Consider the following 22,911-nt stretch of genomic DNA (forward strand, 5'->3'; position numbering starts at 1 on the left):
ATTTGTCTAGATACATAATACAAAACTACCTAGAAAATGTTAGGTGATTCCTTTTTATTTAAAACAGCTTTTAATGTCACATAAGCATATAATGTAAATGTATCTGGACAAGGGATACTCATTCTTGGGAAAACATGCAAGACTCAGGTCTCTTAGCATAGTGTGTTCTTACTAGTAGCTGATAGCTCATGCTATTGCACAGATGTAATTCATAAAGTCATGCATTTGTTTTAAAGTAAAAAATGGCTGAGAACTTAAAAATAGGATGTTAACAGACCACGAATCCCAGTGATGATTGAACTTGGAGATAGTCTAAATAAGAAGAGCTCTCAGCCATGCTTGTAGCTGTTTCTCCATCATTTCACACTCTGTATTGACATTTTAGGCTTCAGAATGATATTCCTGAAATTCTGGTAAATGGATCAAACCATTCAAGACCCTTGAGGGTTTGGGTTTGCAATGAAGTTTGTGAACTACACTCTACAATTTGGTCTGCAGGAACTGGAAGTGAACAGAACTCCTATAAGTTTGCTGCTTGAATTTTTAAATTCAAACCTTTAGTCAGAATGTATATGTGGCTACCAACACCAGGGTCCTCCAGGACTAAGTGCGTGAGTCTCTAAAGCTTAGAAGCCCCTTTTTACCTTTGTTTTTGAAGGAGGAGGAACTGGTGATCTATCTCTCACTCTTTCCTCCTAGTGGCCAGAGATCCCATGGAGGTTTTAGTGGCTACTTCCTTCCCAGTAGCATGCTGAGGGGGCAGCAGCAGTTATGGGAATAGATGCCTTTGTGAGCCCTTTAAAGGTTTCTGAAGGAGTAAAATGTGCTAGGCACCCTCACTTTTAATAGCGAGAAAACTCTTCTGTTGCCAGATGGTTCTGTTGAGCTGAGGTTCAGAGGCATGCAGTAATCTTTAGCATGGTGTCTAGAAAACCATTTTGGGGTTCATTAACCACTGCATGCTAGGAAACATATCTCATAATACCTAAGGTATGGTTGCTAGAGAAGGGTTTCCTAGTGATACTGCACTAAAGGTACTAGGGCTTTTCTTGACCCCAGTCAACTAGGGTCATTTGGCAGCAAGTTATGTTTTCCTTACTCCTTAATGTCCTGCTCCCATGCTAATAAAACCCTGTGAATGTTCAATGTGTACCTTGAGGACCCTGATAGAGGAAGTGGCTGTTTGGCATCCCCAAAAATCCCAGAGAAGTGGCAAATGGAGCCACTTGGCTCATGCAGGAAGGAGAAGGAGGCATATTACTATCCTTCAAGCCAACAAAGACATCTAAATTTGGGGAGAGAGTGGAGGTTCACAGGTTTCCCAGCTGTGCAAACAATTTTGTTTCATATTCATGAAAATGGTTTTGAGAAAGCCTTGGAAAGGGTGAGTAGGTTTGAGGTATAACGCAAATATTTTGCACAGCTCTAGATCTAAGGGTTTATAGGCAGTATTAATCCCTTTAAAAAAGAATGGGAAGAGAAACTCTTCAGAAATAACAAGGGAGACATCTAATGGATTTTAATTGCACTGCATTCAATGGACAGTACTACTGTGGAAGATTGACTTTCTGTAGCTGGACCAATCTTTGTTACCAGGGTTATGTACATTTACTCACATTTAAGAGATTCAAATGGGAAGGATGAAGGAATACTGAACATACTTTTGAACTGATTCATAACCTACTGTAACATTTAGGAGATTTTGTATTGCTATGACCAATTGCAAATAAGCAGAAAAGAGAAGTTGCATATCATTTAAAAGCCACAAGGGACTTATCTCTTTGTCTGATAGATGTCAAACTTTCAAAAATATTAAGTTCTGTAGCTACATCATTTACTTTGAAGCATCAGTTGTTGCTTCAAGATTTCTTTTCTTTAAGTGGCTAGAGTAAAAACTTTGACATTGCCTTCCAGGACATGGATTCTACTGATTAAATGACTAAGGATCTTTTGTTTCAACTAATTTAAAGAGAGGAGAAATGTATGTTCTCTCTCTTATTAAGCCAGTGTCTGCATCTGTCTCTTCTGCCTCAAAGCAGCACTTTTAAGAGTGGAAGTGAGTGTTCACCATCTCTACAAAGTGGTATACTGGTTTTTGAAACAGTCCAACAGTAAATTCAGTATTCCTTCTCTTTCACATTTGTATCTCTTAATTGAGAAAGTAGATGTGCATAATCATGGTAATTGAGGTTTCTTTGGTTACAGAAATTCACAACAGTATTATCCAGTGTGTACAGTACACTAGTATCCTACATCTTCAGCATTTCTAGTTATGAACTAAATGGCTGACTAAGGCAACTGGAAATCTACTTCCCTCTAAGATTCTACCATCTTGTAGTGAAATGATTTACAAAGGTTCTCCGATGCAAATTTTTAGTGGTCTTCTCTGTTTTCTTTATCCTTCTTTAGGGAGTTGCTTTGACAAGTTGTTTGGTTCCACAACAATGCCACCTATGTCTTTAGCCTATCGGAGTTAGCAGAGGCATACACAAGGGGGAGCAAATAGGGGCATGCCCCCCCCCCAGTTGGTGGGAGCACAGAACTCTGAGGCTGGGATGGGGAGGCAAAGTTCCTCCTGCCCCGGGCCGGGGCGGGAGATGACAGCTCCTCCGGATCCAGCTCCATTGGACTCCAGACCCAGCTGGTCTGGCCATGGGGGGAGAGCCAGCTCCACCAGCACCAGAGCTGTGGCAGGGAGAGCCAGCTCCTTCAGCCATGGGGCAGGGAACCATACAATTCAGGGCAGGTGGTCTCCCTCCAAGACACTGTTACACATAAATCTCCTGGAACTGCACACAGTTGACAATGGGCGCTCGCACTGCCTACCATTGATCAGAAACGAGACTATATGGGTAATGACGGACAACATTACCTGCATGTTTTATATAAACTGACAGGGAGGGGCAAGGTCTCACTCTCTATGCACTGAAGCCATGAAACTATGGAACTGGTATATCCCACACAATGTCAACGTATCAGCCTCGTGTCTCCCAGGATATCAAAAGAGCACAGTGGATACATTGAGCAGATTCTCGCAGGACCATGAGTGGGAATTAAACAACATGATCCTGCAGAGCATCAAACACTGGGGTCATCCATCCATAGACCTTTTTTGTGACATCCCAGAATTACAAATGCCCGCAATTCTGCTTGAGAGCAGGCTTGGGCTTCCAATCCCTGGACAATGCCTTTCTCCTCAAATAGGACACACCTCTGCTATACACATTTTCCCCTGTTATCGAGGGTAATACATAAAATAAGAGACAACAAGACCAAAGTCATCCTGATAGCCCCCACATGGCCAAGATAAACTTAGTACTTGTCTCTGTTGAGGATGGTGGTATATGCATACGCATTCTTCCACTTTTCCCAAATCTTCTATTGCAGGATGCCGGACAGGTTTACCACCCAAACCTGGCTACTAATGGCTCCCTCATGATGAACTGACCAGCTTGGAACAGGTGAAAGACATATTATTGAACAGTAGAAGGACAACCACATGTAATACTTACCTGCATAAATGGAAGAGATTCTCCATCTAGCGCCAAAACAAATCTAGCTCAGCCTGTTACCACTCCCTTACTAATGATATTAGAATACATGCTAGAACTAAAGAACCTTATCTGACCTATCCCTTAGCTCGCTTAGCGTACACCTCGCTTCTGTTACTGCTTATCATCACAAGGTGGACGGCATATTGATGTTTGCCCATCCTATCACTAAATGCTTTCTTAGGGGTATAAGAAATGTCTACCCTGAAATACTAGTACCTACTCCACATTGGAACTTGAACTTGGTGCTATGCTGCTTTATCGGGGTCCCATTAGAACCATTAGCAACATGCTGTTTAACACATATGTTGATGAAGGTAGCATTCTTAGTCATTATCACATCTGCTCAATGAGCGGGAGAGTTAGGGCCCCTGATGGAACACCCATCATATATCATCTTTTTCAAGGACAAGGTCACCCTACAACCTCATCCTACTTTTTTACCCAAAATACCCTCCTCTTTTCACCTGAACCAACGAATTCATCTTCCCTCATTCTTCCATAAACCTCATGGGAGCAAAGAGGACTCAATATTACACACTTTGGACATCAGACGCAGGCTAGCATTCTACTGTGAGAGAACCAAGACCTTCAGAAAGTAACTGAGATTTTTTATTTCAATTTCGGAAAGATCTAAAGGTTTCACCATTTCCAAGCAAAGACTGTCCAAATGTATTTCTGGATGCATCCACCTTTGCTACCAATAGGAAGATATACAACCCCCAATGGAGATCCAAACCCACTCTACCAGTTCATTATCAACCTCAGTAGCTCTTCTCAACAATGTACCAATCATGGACATATGTAAAGTGGCCATCAGGGCATCCGCACACATTTACAAAACACTATGCCATAGATCAGAGCTCAAGATTGGATGCATTGGTAGGACTTTTACTGTATTATCATCAATAACCCACGCAACTCCAAAGCCCCTTTCATCCACCACGGGGCACTGCTTGATGGATTCACCTGAAGTGGAGCACCCACAGGGACATTTCTCAAAGAAGTAGAGAAGGTTACTCACCCTGTTCAGTAACTGAGGTTCTTTGAGATGGTGTCCCTGTGGGTGTTCCACTACCAACTCTCCTCCCCTCTACTTTGGACTTCTGTCTATGGACTCAGTGGGGTGTCTGGTCATGTGGTGCTAGATAGGCACTGACAATGGCACGAGATGGGAAGAGCTCATGTGAGACCCAGACGACCACTGCTGCTGAAATTCCCCAATTAAAGGTGCAGGGACACACCATCACCTGAAGTGGAGCACCCAGAGGGACACTATTTCAAAGAACCTCAGTTACAGCACAGGGGGAGTAACCGTCTCATGTGAAGGCTTTCTGGATCTATCTTTTCTCCATGGAGTTATTGGCCCTTCACTCTATGTAAAATATATTTCCACATTACGACTTTTCCAACCAGCAGTGATTGTGATCAAGAGATTGTTATCATATTCTCTCTCTCAGCCTTTTTACTATTTAGCTATTAAGTGCCACAGATAAGGTGGATTCCTCTTTGTCTATACTTGGATGATTGACTAATCTGAATTTTGTCTAAAATGGTATCTCTCTCAGCCATTTTTCACCATCTAAAGGTTTTTCCCTTACCCATTGGAAGTTGCTTTGGAACCCAATTAGAGGCTTATTGACAGTGGTTTTTATGTAACTACAGAGAGTTTGCTTTTATAAGGGCAAAATTTGACTGCTTTTAGAGGAATACTATTGGACTACATCAGCAGTCCTCTGCTTACACTCAGCCATGATCCCATATCTCAGAGAGGTGATCTAGTATTAGAACTTTTGGAGCTGTAATGGAGGCTGTAGTAGAAAGTGAGAGCCTGAGACATGAGGCCTGCTATAACGGGCCTAGATGTAAGATCTGAGGCCTGAACCAAAGTCAGACTTTAAGAAACAGCAACTGCTTGCCCACTTACAAATTCACTGACTGGTGCAGGAACTTGACAGAAACATATCATTGTTAATGTATTGGCATTCCTAAAAGCAATAGTAAGAACACAGTATTATTAAAGCACAACTCCCCCGATACATGGTAACGGCAGAAACATCATCCTGGGAGACAGTCCAAGTATTCCCCGAACAGCAGTACAATAGAGGGAGGTAATACAAGCTCTCCCCAAGGTGTAGTAGTGCATAAACACAATCATGAAAGACAGTACAGGGATACACCAATCTTAAAATAGAGACAGGAGAATGGATGAAGATGTTATGCTTGATATGGAGGCAAGGTATGGAACAATAGCCGACATCAAAGATGCATTGTGAAACTTGTTTGTATCAGAGTGTAGCGAAGGGGCGTGGCCTCTCTCCAAGATAGACAGTGAGGGACTGCCACTCAACCCCTGGAGGGTGGAGCCAGGGAAGCCATGCCTGCCATGCCAGAAGCAGAGGGGCAGAACCCAGACAGAAACCAGAGTATAAAGGATAGGAGCTACAACTCAGACAGGAGGCAGCTGCTGGAGAGAGGAGCCGGAGAAGACCCCGGTTACCCTGAGGACTCACCTGACCCACCTAGCCAGTGGACAACCCAGACAGCGAGGGCTTGGTTGGACTATAGCTGGCAATGTACCCCCTGGGAGGCCGATGATGACCCTTGACTGCAGGTACACAGGCACAGGGGTGGGGGAAGTAGGCCAGGGGTAGCCAACTTAGGTCCGGCTGGGTTTGCATTCGAGCCCTTGTCAGTGAGTTGTGGCTGGAGCCTCGCTGACCCTCTGCCACTGATAGGGCCCTGGGCTGGGACGTGGTGGAGTCGGGAGATCCTGCATCCCTCTCACCCCTGGCCACCCCACCTCCAGTGTGGTAGCCTCACCCTGGCTTGCAAAGCCTCCAGGGGCTACTGACTGCTTGCTCCCCCTGCCCTGACTGAGGGCTTGGGGCTACAGACTGTGAAGAGCTAATCCCCTGCATTAAGTTTGCCCACACAGATGTGGCAGCGAGGGAGCGTGGCCTCCCTCTGAGACTACCAGGGAGGGACAGGCCACATCCTCTACACAGGATATAAGAAGAGGGCCATAGCAAGGGCATCTTTGTCAGGCCTAGGGGATAATGGAAACTCCTGCTGTCAATTGTGCTGGTCCATTGTAACGAGCATATATGTTCTAGTGTACCTGTAACTCCTATGGGGCTCTAGCACCGTGCTTCACTTACAATAAACCTGGCTGAGTGCCTTCGCCATTGAACTGAGTCTGTGGTTATTCATGGGCAGTGCTAATGAGGTCTGCTGATTCAGCTTGCTGCAGAAGCTGAGATGGCATCTAGAGAGGAACTCTCACACAGCACGCACGCCTGACTGACAACATAGGCAAGTCTCTGATAGCCAGATCTATTTTTGCCATGTTTTAGTTAAACCTGCTGAAAAGCAAGTTTAATTGAAACAGTTGCAAAAATTAATCTGGCCAGCAATGTCTTCTCTACACTTTGGCTCCAAACAGTTCTGCAGAAGTGGCCTTAGAACTAGTAGGAATTCTTTTGTAAATTTCCCTAGTGTAAACACTGCCTAAAACGTCTTCTGTAGTTTATGGGACTTAACAGGATTGGGAAATCCTCACTCATCCTTTTCCTCTATCCTGGCATTCCTATAAGAAGCACTGATCTTTGCAGATGATTCAGAACCCCCTGGCTCCCTGAATATACCAAATCATGTTACAATACCTGAAAGAAGTTTTACAGTATCCTTATAACTTTCTAGTCTGTCTCATTCTTCACTGGACATTTTTTCCTTCTGAAATCATCTGCAATGAGTCATACATCACTCAAAAACTGATGATGTATGGATGTCAAAAGTGACTTATGTTTTTCAAAGGGTCAACTGGTGACCAACAATTCATGCAGTTTTCTTATTGGGAATGCAGGTTGTTTAATTTGTGCAACTAGCCGAAGCATAATCATGCTTAGCAAAGTCATGGATGACACGCAAGTGGAGTTTTTTCTTGATTTACTTACTTCAGTTTCCTTTTGGTAAAAAGAAATGGAATTTGATTTTCTTGGAGTTACCATGAGCCAAAGAGTAATAAATCTTGAATCCGGTGTTGAAGAGGTTGGAAATATACGGTAATGACAAACATAAGAACTTTGTAACAATATGGATATTGAAATATAGAGAAATGCTGGATGTAAAAAATATGACTTGAATGAATATGACTCAATGAATACCGTCTTTTGTGTTAATATATAAATTCCTGAAGTAATCACCCTTAATAGTACTGATATTACTACTTTAAAAACAAAGTAAATTGGTTTATTTTAAATTAATTCAGTGAGGTGTTCACTTATGGGACTTTGTCCTATGATTTGTTTTTTCCTTTGATTTAATTACTTTGTTTAAAATTGCTGAAGTCTGTGCCAGGTATAAGTTGCATGCATTCTTTTTTCTTTTACCATCTCAATGTAAGATATCACTTTTTCTATACTGTAATTGCTTTCATTTATAAAATGAACATTGTCAGCAGATGGAGATTTAAAAAAAAAATGTTGATATACAGGGAAATGGAGTAATTTATTACTGTGGAGTAAGTAGTGGAGACTTTGGCAAGAAGCAAGGAACTTTTTTGTGGGGTTTTTTTATTTCAATAAATATAGGCAGCCAATTTAATTTCTCACAGTTGTTAAGAAGTCTGCATTTATTCCCTGTTTTAGAACTCTCACTGTTGATTTGATGTGATGTTTCTTTACTTTTTTGACAATGTCTAGGTGGTCTCATTCTTCTTAATTGGCCTGATGTCCATGATGATTCCACTGTGCCATGTCTTGGGAAGTCTTATCGCTGTCTGCCTCTTCATGGGTCTGTTTGATGGCTGCTTCATTTGTATCATGGCTCCTATTGCCTTTGAGCTAGTTGGTGCACAGGATGTCTCCCAGGCCATAGGATTCCTGTTAGGACTCATGTCAGTACCTATGATAGTTGGTCCACCCATTGCAGGTAAATGTTGGGACTGTCTGCAGTCTATATATCTAACATAGATTCATTTCCATGAAATTTAATTTTTCAAATATTTATTTTCTGAATTCAAGATGACACAAGTTTTTAAGATGAAACAAATGGTGCCACTTTGTTTGCTACCAAATATGTGGTAGGGTATCTTCTGTCCCTGGATCATTGATTTACCTTTAGTTTCCCTAGTTTACTTTTGTCCTTGGTATCTTCAGATACACAGGTGTAACAGTTTGTCCTCCCAAAAGGAAACACAGACTTTCAGGTTGGTATTTTCTCCATTTCTGAGTGTATAGACCGTAACTTGGAGCCTTCTGATCATATGTGCAACCAACTTAGGCTGCATCTACACTGCACACCACCGGCAGCAGTATAATAGGCCAGGGTATGTGTAGCTACCTGCTATAGTGAAAGGCAGACTGCATCCACACTGTGATGTGTAACTACACGTGTCAGTGAAAGGCTCTGGCAGGGGGGTAAGCAGCAGGGAGAGGTTTGGCAGTGGGGAACTGCTAGAGCCTTTCCCCACTGCTGGAGTCTTTTTCTGTGACTGGGAAAGACTCCAGCAGTGGGAAACAAAATAGCATTGTAGATGGGAGGAGGCACTGCTTGGGTGAGTAGGGTACATACTCACAGGTTTAGGCGTGGCCTTGTTGTACTCAGCCAAGTTATGCTTCACCATCTACACTGCTGTTTATATCTGTGCTAAAGAGGTGTGTTATGTATGTATTCTATATGCTACCGAAAGGAGGGTGCAGTGTGGACATACCTTTAGAGACTATAAGCAAACTTCACTGGATTCTGAAATTTCCACATGCATAGACTGTTGTGAGGAGAGTGGCTGCAGTTCACTTAATTGCTTCTTAAAAGTGAAAATATTTGCTCCAAAAAGTGTGTCTGCGCTGCAAAACAACACTCATGGCTGGCCATGTCAGTTGACATGGGCTATCTGCGGGTGTTTTATTGCAGTGTAGACATACCCAAAGAGTCCAGTTCCTGGATAGTACAATGGTTGGCATCACACATGTCCTTGCAAGTGGGGTTTTAAAGTTTGTGTGTGGTGTGGAAAGGGTAATGTTGTTTAGGCTGTACAGGTCTGAAAGAAACACAAATCCCCCAGAAAAAGAAAATGTTATATTACATCATTTTAATACAGTCTTTAGCATTCATGCATTTTGATTGTACTCAACCTGATTGGGGCCTATGGATGCTACCATAATGTAAATATTTAATAATAATTAAAAAGGGTGAGTAGCAGGATGTAATTTAACTGAGAACTATTGCAGGGTTGTAATAAACTGAACTTTTAAATTAGAATAAATTAAAATTTTGCTCAAATTACTGTTAATCAAACTATAATTGGTACTTATGTGGCCTGCTAACACCATTCTATTACTACATGTTTTTAAAATCTTTGCCTGGGTTAATAATTTTGTTTACATTTATGACAGAAGTGACATTAATTGTAGTACAAGATACCTCATTCTCAGGCCAAAAGAAGCCAAATATGATTTTACACTTGGACATATATTTCAAGATTAAAGTGTCAGTTTTTTGTTCAGTAAAATGTACTCATAAATAAAATGTTTATTATACTTTTTAATATTCACTTTTACAATTTCAGCATTTATCCTGTTTCTTTGTAGAAGTAAAGATTGTGACTTTTAGGGTGATGTTTTCTCTCTAGAGAGAAGTGAATTTATTTTAATCTTTCTAAATCTTTCTAATTTCTAAATTACAGCCCATTAAGTGAATAAAGCAGGACAACGAACTTCAGTGTTTTTCCCATGATACACGATATGAACACGACACTCAGTCTTTGGGAAAGGGTTTGGTACTCAGAGATAGAGCACATGCTTTGCATGTCTGAGTTCCCAGGTTTAGCCTCCGAGCAAACAGATATCCCAGAAGAAAAAGATTATCCTGTGATTTAAGGCACTGAGATGCATGAGACCTAGAATCTTGTCCTGTGCTCTGTCAGAATCCTAGTATATGATGTTGGTTAAGTCACTTACAGCAGAATTTGAAGAATTTCAATTGGGCTCCCACAGCAACTGTTTCTCAGCCCAAGGTTGTTTAATATTTTTATAGCTGGAAGAAAATATAAAATCATTGTTGATAAAGTTTGCAGAAGATACAGATTGGTGAGCTGGCAAATAATGACAAAGGGAAGTCAGTGATACAGTGTGATCTGGATTGCTTGGTAAACTGGGTGCGATCAAATATGTATTAATACAGCCAAATGCAAGCAATACATCTAGGAACAAAGAACGTAGGCAATATTTACACAATTGGAAGACTGTATCTTAGAAAGCATTGACCATGACAAGGATTATGAGGCCACTGCTGATAACCAGCTAATTGTGAGCTCCCAATGTGGTGCTCCTGCTAATGTGATCTATGGACATAACAGTAGAGAAATATTGAATAGCAATAGGAAGGGGATATTAACTCTTTATGTGGCATTGGTTCTACCACTGCTGAAATAATGTACCCAGGTCTGGTGTCAACACTTTAATAGGATGTTGAATAATGGGAGAGGATTCACAAAAGAGCCATCAGAGTGATTTGCCATCTGGAAAGCACACTTTACAAAGAGAGACTATAAAGGAGTGAAATCTACATAGTATATGTAATACAAGGTTTAAGAGCCAATTTGATCAAAGACTATTATTATCTGCAAAGGGAGACGATATCTTATTTAATTTAGCAGACAAAGACTTAACAAAATCCAGTGGCTAAAAGTTTAAATGAGAAAGTTCAAACTGGAAATAAAAGTTGCATGTTTTTAATGGTGAGGATAATTAATCATTAAAACAGATTTTCAAGGGTAAATTCTTCATCACTTGGAGTCTTTAAATGAAGACTGGATATTATTCTACAAGATATGCCCTAGTTCAGCCACCGTTATTGGACTAGATGCATAAATCATCAAGTGAAATTGTATATGTCCTGTATTATGCTGGAGGTCAGATTAGATGATCATAATAGTTCTTTCTAGCCTTAAAGTCTCTGAATCTAAGAATAAGCATGCTTTGATTAAAACTGGAGCAGCTACATTATATATTAGTGATAATTTTCTGTTTCCCCAGGAATACTGCGTGACTACCTAGGTACCTATGATGTAGCATTCTACTTGGCTGGAGTTCCCCCCATTATTGGAGGAATTATATTATGTTTCATCCCATGGGTTCACGAAAAGAAGCCAAAAGAGAAAGCAAAAGATATTGATGAAGAAACAACTGAGAAAATGATGGAAAACAAAAGCACTTTGGTCTCAGGCACAGCAGAAAAGCCCAGTAAAGAATTTGAAAAGCCCAGTAAAGAATCTGTTATTTGATGCTTTATATCTTTCCACTGGACTGAATTCATTTTTACAGGAGCTAGATAAGAATTGGTTTTGAGTTGAAAATACCATGTGATTATTTTTAATGGAACTTGTGCTCAGATTGCAAAATGAAACTGCTAAGAGCTAAGAATCTTTTGTACCATTGAGCAGCTCTCTTAGGAATCCATGAGTCTGGTTTCAATCCACATTTTCATGGTATCTGAAGTTTTATAGTATCAGTGTGCACCTGCTAGTGATTCTGCATTTAAGGAGATTATTGTTCTAGTACATCAGAGCATTCTTCTGGAAGTGTGAAAGCTGTTTAGTTTGATTCATTGACTCTTCCAGAATGGCTTCAATAATTTTACAGTCCATCCAGTAGAGGCAAATTCTTGTGTTGTTTTACTGGAATTTCTAGTACCTCTTATGACTGATTTTGTTTTAATTTTTTATGTCATCTTAACACTTCTAAAAATTATGAGAATGAAGAGCCATTTTTTTTTGATCCTCTAATCTTTAATCCTTGAAATTATCTTCCTTTGTGAAGCTAAATTATTTAACAGATCCTCAGCTTTGCTTTCTCTTAATATGCCAACGTTCCATTTGCTTAAACCGGCTCTGGACCACTTTTACATTAATTCTCCTTTTCTTGGTAGCCAGAACATAGAACATTTTAGGATAAATTTGTGATAATGCATATGTTAAACACACACAAACTGAAGGATATGAACTCAAAAGAGCAAATAAATTCAGAATTAGAGCTGTTGAACCATTGTTACATTATCCTTTTTCCCCTCAGTACTACAGTGAATATAGTCCTTTTATTCAGGTAAGCTTTGGAATAGCTGATAGTCTTAAAAATGCAATATTTGGGTATAATATCATGAGTTAGACAAAAACAAAATTCTGAATTTCTGTGGGGTTTTTTAGGGTTTGACTCTTTAAAAACAACAAAAAGACAGCTTTAAGTGCTGCATGTTATTGTACACTTAAAATGTAATTGTTCATACAAATAAAAGGAAATATACATAAGAGCTATTAAAGCAACATTAAACAAATTGGAAAGAGATGTTACACTAAGGGAATATGCAGCTTTAATATGGGCCTTTAAAATTTTGCATATATGATACAACTCCATCTTTTCAAGAAATGTAGAGAAACTCTTTGCATGCACAATTATTTATCCTTAACATATCTCTTATTATTTGTGTACTCCTAGGTATTATGTGTAGTTTGTCAAACCTATACTTCTGAAACACCTATTCTTCTGAAAGTTTCTTAAAAAAAGAAAACAACCTAAACAAAACAGAGTAATTTTCAGTTTATCATGATTACACTTGCAAATATATTGCTTATGTTTGTATTTACATTGACAGTACAATAGAACACTTAAATAGATATTCATTACCCAGGCATACTCAATGCCATCTATTTTAATTTTCCTGTGTTAGGTATTCCTTAGCAAACAAGCTATTAAGTATTACCTGTTGAAAATGTTACAAAAAACCCCATTGAAAGTAATTACATAAGCATTCTAATTATTAAGGGCCAGATTTTGTCACCCTTGTTCACATTGCATAGTATCATAGATGCATTTCAGGTTCTACTCCATATGAACAAGGCTGTCAGAATCTGGCATTAAAATAAGAAATGATAAAGTGACATTTTTATAGTCCTTGGGAAAGATTTTCAAAAATGCCTAAGAAATTTAAGACTCTTCATTGGTCTTGTGCTCCTAAATCTCTCATGTACTTCTGAAAATCTCCTTTCATTGTAAGTAAGGTTGCTAGTTAAAATTCCCACAAAATGCTGCTTTCATTACAGAAATTACATTAGCAACCACATTATTCTTGTTCTTGTGTTTCCTTCTGGGTAATATTGTTCAATATTATGTATTATCATTACAACAAAAATATATAGAAACCTATGTGGAAACCATCTTATTAATTTCAGCTGACTTTGAAATGAAAAATTAATATTTATCACAGTGCTGACAATTTCAAAAACGTGTGTGCAGAAAGCTAAGAATGGCCATCTAGAATTAATGCTATTTGAAATGGTCAAGAACTGAACACAGAATGGAGCCATAGGATCCTGCAGGGATCTGTACTTGGTCCAATTCTATTCAATATCTTTATAAATTATCTCAAAGGAAATATAATACCATTGCTGGAAAAGTTTGCAGAAAACACAAAAGTGGGAAAATGATAAATAATGATAAAGAGTGATCCAGATCACTCTGCAAAGTGGACCCATTTGAAAAACGTGTTTTAATACAAGTAATTGCAAGGTCGTACATCTAGGAACAAAGAATGTATGTCACAATTACAGGATGAGTGACTGCATTTTGGAAAATAGTGACTGTGAAAAGGACTTGAGAGTGGTGGTGTATAACCAACTGCATGTGAGATGTGATGGCTAAGAGCTAAAATGGCCCTGGAATGTATACATGAGAATATTGAGTAAAAATAGAGAGGTGGCATTAGCTATGTGGATGGCATTAGTTTGATCATTGTTGGAAATACTGTATCCAGTTCTGGTGTTCACATTTTTAAAAGGATGTTGAAAATGGGAAAAGTTACCTAGATAGCCATGGAATCAATTTCTTTTGAAAGCTTATTCAACCTTTGGCAAGATAAACAAGAGCAATCTTTTCCCTTTCACATGTATTCACTGTTGCACATGATATAGGCCATACAGTCTAGGCCATCCCAGTCTGATAGCAACCTAGTCTCCATGTGTAAAATTTTCAAAAGTGCAATGGGACACAGGCTCCTAAATCACGAGGTACATTTGAAAATATTACTGTCTTTTTTTTTAAAACTCCCAGGCAGAGGCGCATTAATCAAAGCAGCGCTCTCCACTCACGTCCCAGGTGAAGAGGGATTATCATAGTTGATGCACCAAGAGCTGACACTAGGTGCCATTGGCATCGCCAGATCCTTTCTTTTTCCAGTTAGGGAAAGACAAATTAGCTGGGACCCTTTCCCACCTACTCCCAATCACACTGATAGGCTTGGTGGAGTATTAAAATGAACTAATGGGAACTACCATCACATGGGATGAGAAATGCTCCTTAACAGCATTCAGTAGCAGTACATGCAAGGTACTGTGAATACAATTCTGTGTCTCAGAATTTGTCCTGGAATCCCCTTGTCCCCAGTTATGAGCCAGAATCTAAGCTTTCTTTTTAAAAAATTGTTTCTACTTCCCATAATTATGAAGAAAACACTACAGATGTGAACTGAGTGTAAACCACAGTAGCATTGTCTTCGTGACTCTGCAGATGGCCTGAAACAATAGTTCTAAGCAATGTGAACTGCCCCATGTATCTTAGTGACTTTGAAGCCTATTACCATTTCAGTGTTAGCGTTTCCTGCATTTCATTGACATATCTAGCTCATTTTTTTATCTACAGTCCCGAACGTCATGGTGCCAAAAGCCATGTCCCCTACCCAGATGCCAAATCTCCATCTTCTACCTTTCAGTTTCTAAGAAGCAATTCATACATTATGGATACAAAAATCTCTAGCATACTGAAAAATAATAATGTGGGGACAATGTACATTTTAATATCAAAATAATTAACAGGATAATCTACTGATGGTTATAATCATATTTAATTTATTTTAACATGTCCATTTTTAATTTAAATGAAGGTGCTACAGAATTTCCAGTCTTCTGCACAAAAGTGTGGCGGAATCCAAGGACTTTGCCATAGAGTACAAAGGTCCTCAAGTAGATTTTATTCTGTTTGCTTATTTTTGTTTCATTGCTTTTTAGAGGAAAGCCTCAAACCTCTTGATACCAAAGAGCATTTCTCTTCTCCATTAGTAGTTCCATTTTTTGGGAGGGATCTGGAGAAGTGATTTTTTTCTTTCTGACACATTATAAAATTTCAAATGCTCATGTCCCATACACCAAGCGTGTGAATTGGCAGACTGTGAGTATCAGAAGTGTGAGCATCATTAACATGAATTGTGCTGAGGCTCTCTAGTAATGCATTTATCATGAATTTGAATAATTCCTGTGTAAGTAATCAGTGGTAGAGGCTGATGCTTTGTGGTGCAATACAATGCAACCTATATTCAAACTGTTCTGTGTGTTTCTGAAACTTTGACCAAAGACCTTCTCATGCCTATGTTTTGAAACTTGAATTCAAATACTCTTAGGCTAAATTCTAGCCACTAAGCATTGCACATCCACATGCTTTGGCTTAATGCCATACATTCAGCCTATCCCTCCTGAATAAACTCCGGAATATTCCCTGTCGAATATTTTGACATTAGAAACCAGTTTCATAAAGAAGGAACATGGAAGTTTACATAGCTTTGTATTCAGCCAAAGATCTGTAAAATGTAGTCTTTCAATAATGCGAAAGATATTTTAAATAGTGTTTGCAATTTCAACTCGTGTATTTATGAAACTTTTAAAACCTATTTTTCAGTATTGCTGTGGGCAATACTGCTTTCAGTAGTCATGGATGACATTGCTTGATGACAATTGCTAAATGTAAAAAAAGGCAGAACAAATTTCGTTCTTATTTCTACGACATAAAAAGATTGTACTACTAAACAGTTGTAAAATTGGGAAACTATTGAACGTGACAGTTTCTATGTATATTATCAATTATGGACTATATCATATATTCATGCAGTGTTGTAGAAGAATTTTCAAAAGGGACAGATCCAAAGGATGGTTGCATTCCTTTTAGAACAGCAGGACAGAAATGAGTTGTCTTGACAGAGCTGTGTGGTAAAGCTTGTATAGTATCTAACCACACTAGGCCTGGCTCAAAGACAGCACTCAGATCCCTCATTTTCATAATAACCAAATTTACACAAAACTACATACAACACTTAATTTTTTTAAAATTCCACAGAAGAAAAAATGAAAATAAAAAAAATGCTTCCCAAATGTGAGAAACTCATGAAATATACTTCTTGTATCATTTCCCTTGTATTTCTTTCAGTAAGTCATTTTTGTAGCTGAATTTAATCATGCAAGCTAATGAACAAGAAGGTTAATACATTGGCTTCTAGTAAAATATGTGAATAATACATGATTTTCATAAAAAATTAGATGAGTTCCTTTTATTTAAAGACTTAAGTGTCACATTTTCCTATAAACATTCAAAAATAAGCTGCAGAAATCTGATGTTTAGGGCTTCTGTCTGTTGAAAAGTTATGAGCAAACTGGTGTGAACAGCTAGATTTAAATGACATTTTTACCTCGTATTTGCTGTAGCTAAACACATTCTTCCTTGTTTATATGCATCATTCCTTCAGACCATCCCAAACTATGGCTGTACAAACAAGTTGCTTAGCACCCTCAGTGGGAGCAGGATTATGTTGCTAGAGTCCAGGACTACATCCACTTGCTGTTATACCCCAGCACAGACGTCTGCAGCGAGCAATTCAGAGGTTTACACAATATATATAGATCCTAGTGAATGCTTCTCCTCATGATGGCATTAAAAAAAAAGCCCTCTCTGAAAGCCAGATTCTGAAACCCTTTCACTCGTTGAGTAGTACCTTACTCCGCAAGCAGTCCCATAGTACTCAATGGGAGTAATGTAGGCAATGCTAGGCCCTGAGTGAGTAGCGAGCTCTTACTTCTGTCCGTAGTTTAAATAAAATTTAGTTTTAAATAAATAGAAGGTGTGCAAGCAAAAACATTAGACATGTTTTGCACGTTATAATGCAAGAATGACGCTTGGAATTTGAACTAGCACAGTAACAGCAATTTTGCCTTATTCATAATCGTGGTTACAGAAGCTTTTTAAAAAAGGTCTGCCAACCACTGTTGGCATTGATTACAAAGTGTATGAGAGTAAATTCCTTCAGCAGTCTGTAATAAAACCCACTGCCTGTGCCACTAGAGCTTGTTGCTTCCACAAGAAATCAGTTGACAACGTAATTAGCAGAAACGCTCTTCTAGACTTGCTTGATTAGTGCCTTTCCCTGTGTACTAGATAATGGCTGTTGCATTCAGCCTTCAAAAATATGTTTCCAAATTGCAAACACGATGAATTTCAATATTTTTTGCGGTTAAGCAGGACAGATTTCATGGTTAAAAATACTAATGTTAAACATATATACAGAAGGAGGCTTCATCCCAAAACTCTTAACATTCCTTTGAAGAATAACTACTGGGTCTGAATCTCTCAAAATTAGATGTTGGAAAAATCTCTTGCCCCTAAAACAAAAGACACATAGTAGTGAGATGCTGAAAAATGAATGTCTGCTGACGTTATTACTGAATAGCAAAAAGTTAGCAAAAATTAGGGGTTTTTTTCTTTGCTTGCGACTGGTTCTTCATGTTCACTGTAACTGGCCAATTTTTAGAGGGACACACAAATATATTTTAATAACTTAGTAATATTTTTGTACTTTTACTCTTTTTTGTAATATCTGCTTAGAATCTTGAAAATTATATTGCTTCCTCTACCAGCTTAGTATTTCTCCTTTGTATTTCCAAGTAGTGAAACATAAGCAGACATTGAAATAGGTAATTTTCCTCTTTATTGATGGAAACATTGTTGATGTCAGCATGTTTTAAGAAAAAGACATTGTGAATTAACAGTGTTGTTTCTGCTGGTGCAGAACCAGAACAAAAAACTTTTTGCAGGTTATGGATTTTTTTTTACTTGTTTAATTTTTCAGCAACAAAATAGCACATTAAAAATAGATATTTAGACTTTCCAGAGGTCTTAACCTATGATAAGAATTTTGAAATACATCGTATCGAGTTTTGTGCATAAAAATAGGGTGACCAGATGTCCCAATTTTATAGGGACAGTCCTGATATTCGGGGCTTTTTCTTATATAGGCACCTATTACTTCCCATCCTGTCCCAATTTTTCACACTTGCTATCTGGTCACCCTATATGAACATGAGCATCAACTTAAATCCTTTTGTGACTCATTGCCATAATATTATTCTTGATAAACTCTTCCACTGTTTACATAAAAAGTAATTCCAAAATGACACTATTCTATCTTTAGTAAGTAAATGTAGATGTTTCTTAGCAACACTGCTGTTGATCTAAAGTTATTCTTTCCCAGTGCATTGACAAAAATGTCAGCAATCTGATTTTATTAATTTCTTAGCCTAATTTATTTTTAAGTGTGAAACATGTTTATTCACACTACACAGTGCCAAAATAATGAATTCCAAGAAAGCCTTTAGTGAGCATCATATCAATCAAAGCTCAGGGCTACAGAATAACTTTTAGTGGCCAAAGAATGTGAAATTATACCTTTGCTATGTTATAGTTTTAAGTGTTTTTGCTATTTTTACATAACATTTCGGATAGGTTCCCCCCTACATTTTCTGAAGTGTTTACATCTAGGCCCATAAATGCAGTGGCCAAAATTTTGAAAATCTGGCAACTTTATTTAGGTGCCTAACTGTCAGGTGAGCTCTTTAGAAAATCTAGCTCTCAGTCTTCATCATTTAATCACTAATCATTTAATATCTTATGACTTTTAATCGGTTAAAGTACCTAATGTTAAAACTGCATAAGTATATTCACATATGCTAACTGCATGTATAAGACCATGGATGTAATTTCAAAATCTTTTGATAAACTGTTAAAATTTTCTTCACTCCATGCATATGGGCCGGCATCTCACACCATTTATTAGGGAAACTTACATGTGCATCTAGAACAGGGGAATGCCAAGGGCCATTTTGGACCCTTCGCCGATTAAAAATCAAACTACCCCCCGCCGCCGAAACGGTTTTACAGTGTCCGCGGGGTGCCGTGGACCATAACCACCGCCGAGCTCCCGCCGCCGCCGAAAATGGGAACGGCGGCAGGGTTTCGGACACTTCCTGATCTAGAAGGATGAATGGACCCTTTAAAAATCAAACTATGTAAACCTTAATTTGAAGACACTTCCATTTTTAAATGCACCTTTCAAAGTGTTGGGATAAAATTTTGTCTTGTATAAACATCTGTATAATATGAACTGACAGGTGTACAGCTCCCCCGATATGTAAAATGTATTTTAATATTCCTTTTGTGTGTATCTAAAAGGGTGCATCTGGTATAAAACAACTGACATTATTGAACAGGACAATGAGAACCTTTGGCTTTGCTATTTTATTTTGTAATATACAATTGAATGTAGAAGAAATAAATCACTTCAGCAAAATGAACCATTTTGGGTTGACAGACTCCTACAATGAAAAAGTGTGAAAATTCTCCTCTCCCAAAAAAACTGCAATAAATTTTTAATGCAAACTGCATACACTTGTGTGATTATATATGTCCACATTTAAAATGCCTCATATAATGAAATGCAAATAGAGTAACAATACTCTACACAAGAAGCATAAACTGGTAAATTAGAACTGAACACAGCATACTGACCTATAGCATTTTAGAGGGACGGTAGCATATATTGAGTACAGCATTGAGCCAAAGAATGTCATGGGTTCACAATTTCAAAACCAAACAGTCAAAATTGCTGTAGGTGGGGGGTGAATGCTCTAACCACTGGATCAGTGGCATACTGAGAGAGAGGTGGGCCCTTCACAATGTACAGGAGGTGGGGGATGCAGGAGGCTCTGAGGGGTGCCACTCAGTGCCTCCTCCCCCTGCCCCATGCGTTGTGAAGGGCCAGCCCAGTGCCCCATCCCCAAGCCAGGGGAGCGAGGCTGCCCCATCCAAGCTGGTGCCAGGCTGTGGGATTGGAGCAGCAGGTAAGTGCGGAATGATGCACCAGGCAGGGGGCGCAGGAGGCTCTGAGGGGCGCAGACCCTTCTGCGTCTTCACCCCCTGCCCATCATGAAGGGCCAGCCCGGTGCCCCCCACAGGCCTGGGGGGGAGGGGGAGGCCGACCCAGCGCCAGACTGTGGCTGCCCTCCATGAGGGAGTGGGAGGCACAGGAGGCTCTGAGGGGCCTCCCCCCCACATCATGAAGGGCCGGCCCAGCCTCCCACCCCAAGCTGGGGCCTGTGGCCACCCCATCCAAGCCAGCGCTGGGCTGCGAGGCTGCAGCAGGAGATAGAGGGGCACCACACAGCAAGTAAGTGGGAGGGAAGGAGGTGGCGGTGGAGCCAGGCCTGCATTTGCATCCCTCATCACAGGTACAACTCCCTTGCCCCTCCCTGAGGCAGCTGGCGCTGGGCCCCCTCCTGCCCTGCGTGGGGGTGAGGCATGCGGCCTGGGGTGTGTGTGTGCAAATGTAGGCCAGGCGCCAGAGGTTCTCGGTATGCCATTGCACTGGCCTACGTTCATACCCTCTCTTGCTCTCTGGTAGGCAGCCTCTGAGCATGCTTGCCAGATCTGGCTGTGCATGCAAGTTAGGTGTCTGAATGCCTAGCTTCCCCCAATTTGTGAATCACTCCAGGGATTAGGTAGAAGATAGATGCCTGGACATCTAGACAGAGGCAGCAGTGCACATGCTCAGAGGCAGAGGCAAGCACCAAGGGAACTTTAACCCTGAAAACAAGCACTGAGTTTAAGTGCCTACCAGGTTCAGCTGGCATTTTGGGATTACAGTTATGCCAAAACTAGGGCTTAAGTGCCTAGTGTCACGTGGGCTGGTTTGACGGAAGGGACGGGGGACATTTAGTATATTGTGTGACATCAGTATGGCAGAATCATAATAATTCGTGTGAGATATATCATGTCAGGTACTGTTAGAAGGGATATATCGTGCTGAGTAAGATGAACATGAGTATATTTATGTGCTATATGTGAAATGGAAGTATTTGATATTTCTGTATGTCAATTTAGGCTGGCTGGGACACACCCCAGACAGAGGCGGCAGAACAATAGCCTGCTTGATGGCCCATTAAGACACTCACGGATGCAAGGGGCCCAGGAAGAAACTAAAGGCATACCTGAAGAGTTACCAGGATTGGCCCATGTGACTCTGGACTCCATTTTAGTTCTTGTAACTTTCCACAGGCCGCATGGCCAGGGACAGAGGGTATATAAGATCAAACCCCAGAAACCCTTTTGTCTTCTATCCTGAGCTTCAGCTACCTACCTACTTACCTCTGGATCAAGGCATCTGCAACTGAAGCTGTGTAACAAAGGACTGAGACCCATCCAGGCACTGAATGTATACCAGAGGGAACTATACAAGCTTGCAAATCCACATTTCTTCCAGAAACCTGATGTATATGGACTTTTAATCATTTGTATGTATGTGATTGCTCTAATCCTTTAACATCTCTCTCATGGTTTATTTCTTTCTTTTTACAATAAACATTTCGTTTTAGTTACTAAAGGATTGGTTGGCAGCATGGTATTTTAGGTAAGATCCAAACTTATATTGAACTGGTGCTGTGGCTGACCTCTTGGGGTCAAAGGGAACCTTTTTAGTAAAGAGCATAGAGTTTAAACAACTCGTCTCTTTACTGGACCTAGTACTGATTTGGGAGCCAGGAACTGGAATGCAATAAAGGGGGCTGTGGGCATTTGTGGACTGGCTTCTTGATAACCAGTGTAGGGGAAATCAGAAGCAGTTCATGGCTGGTTGGGAAGCTGGGCTTCAGTGTCACCCACCAGTGCTGGGAGAATCTGTTCTCCTTTTGCAGCCTGCCCTGATCTTGGCATTCTCAGGTGGCTACCCTGGGCATGGATGGGTCACACCTACTTATTGGGTTTAGGTACCTAAACACTCTTTCTGGAGCTGGGCCATAAAGTTCAAATGATCTGACTAAAAATTTCCTTCCCCTTTAGCTTACACACTGCTCACTGTTGTCATATTTCACTAGCTCTCCAGTTTCCACAAGTCTTTCATGTGGATTTTAAATGTAAAACAAAACAACAAATCAATAACAAAAGCCTGTCCGACTTTTACACATTATAGAGAAAAGTGCAAATCTAATCTGATGTTTCCTTTCTAGGTCACTTTTAACAGAATAGTTTGTTAATGATGCCATAGGGCACCCAAAGCGGTCCATACTTTTCCAGACTCTAAATATGAGTAGGAATAGCATGACTGTGCTGTAACCTTCATGCAATCCAATAACTTCTTGTCTGAACCAGTATCTTCTCCTCCCTTTATAGTCAGCATATTGCTAGCTGATAAGCAGAACAGTTCTATGATCTTGGACTCCTTG

At 39.8% G+C, this 22,911-nt stretch overlaps 1 protein-coding gene across 1 annotated transcript in view; it reads left to right on the forward strand.

The window, feature by feature from the left end:
* The window catches only part of SLC16A10 (solute carrier family 16 member 10), a 146,168-nt gene extending 133,055 nt beyond the window's left edge, over nt 1–13,113 (forward strand). Inside the window, exons 5-6 of the mRNA XM_067546603.1 lie at nt 8,255–8,483; nt 11,588–13,113. Coding sequence (XP_067402704.1) covers nt 8,255–8,483; nt 11,588–11,835 — 477 coding nt within the window. The 3' untranslated portion in view covers nt 11,836–13,113. The remainder of the gene's footprint in view (nt 1–8,254; nt 8,484–11,587) is intronic.
* Nucleotides 13,114–22,911: the final 9,798 nt, after the last annotated feature.

The sequence above is a fragment of the Emydura macquarii genome, unplaced genomic scaffold (assembly GCF_026122565.2).
Source record: "Emydura macquarii macquarii isolate MOO-44397 ecotype Brisbane River unplaced genomic scaffold, CSIRO-AGI_Emac_v2 contig_1146, whole genome shotgun sequence".
Lineage (NCBI taxonomy): Eukaryota > Metazoa > Chordata > Testudines > Chelidae > Emydura > Emydura macquarii.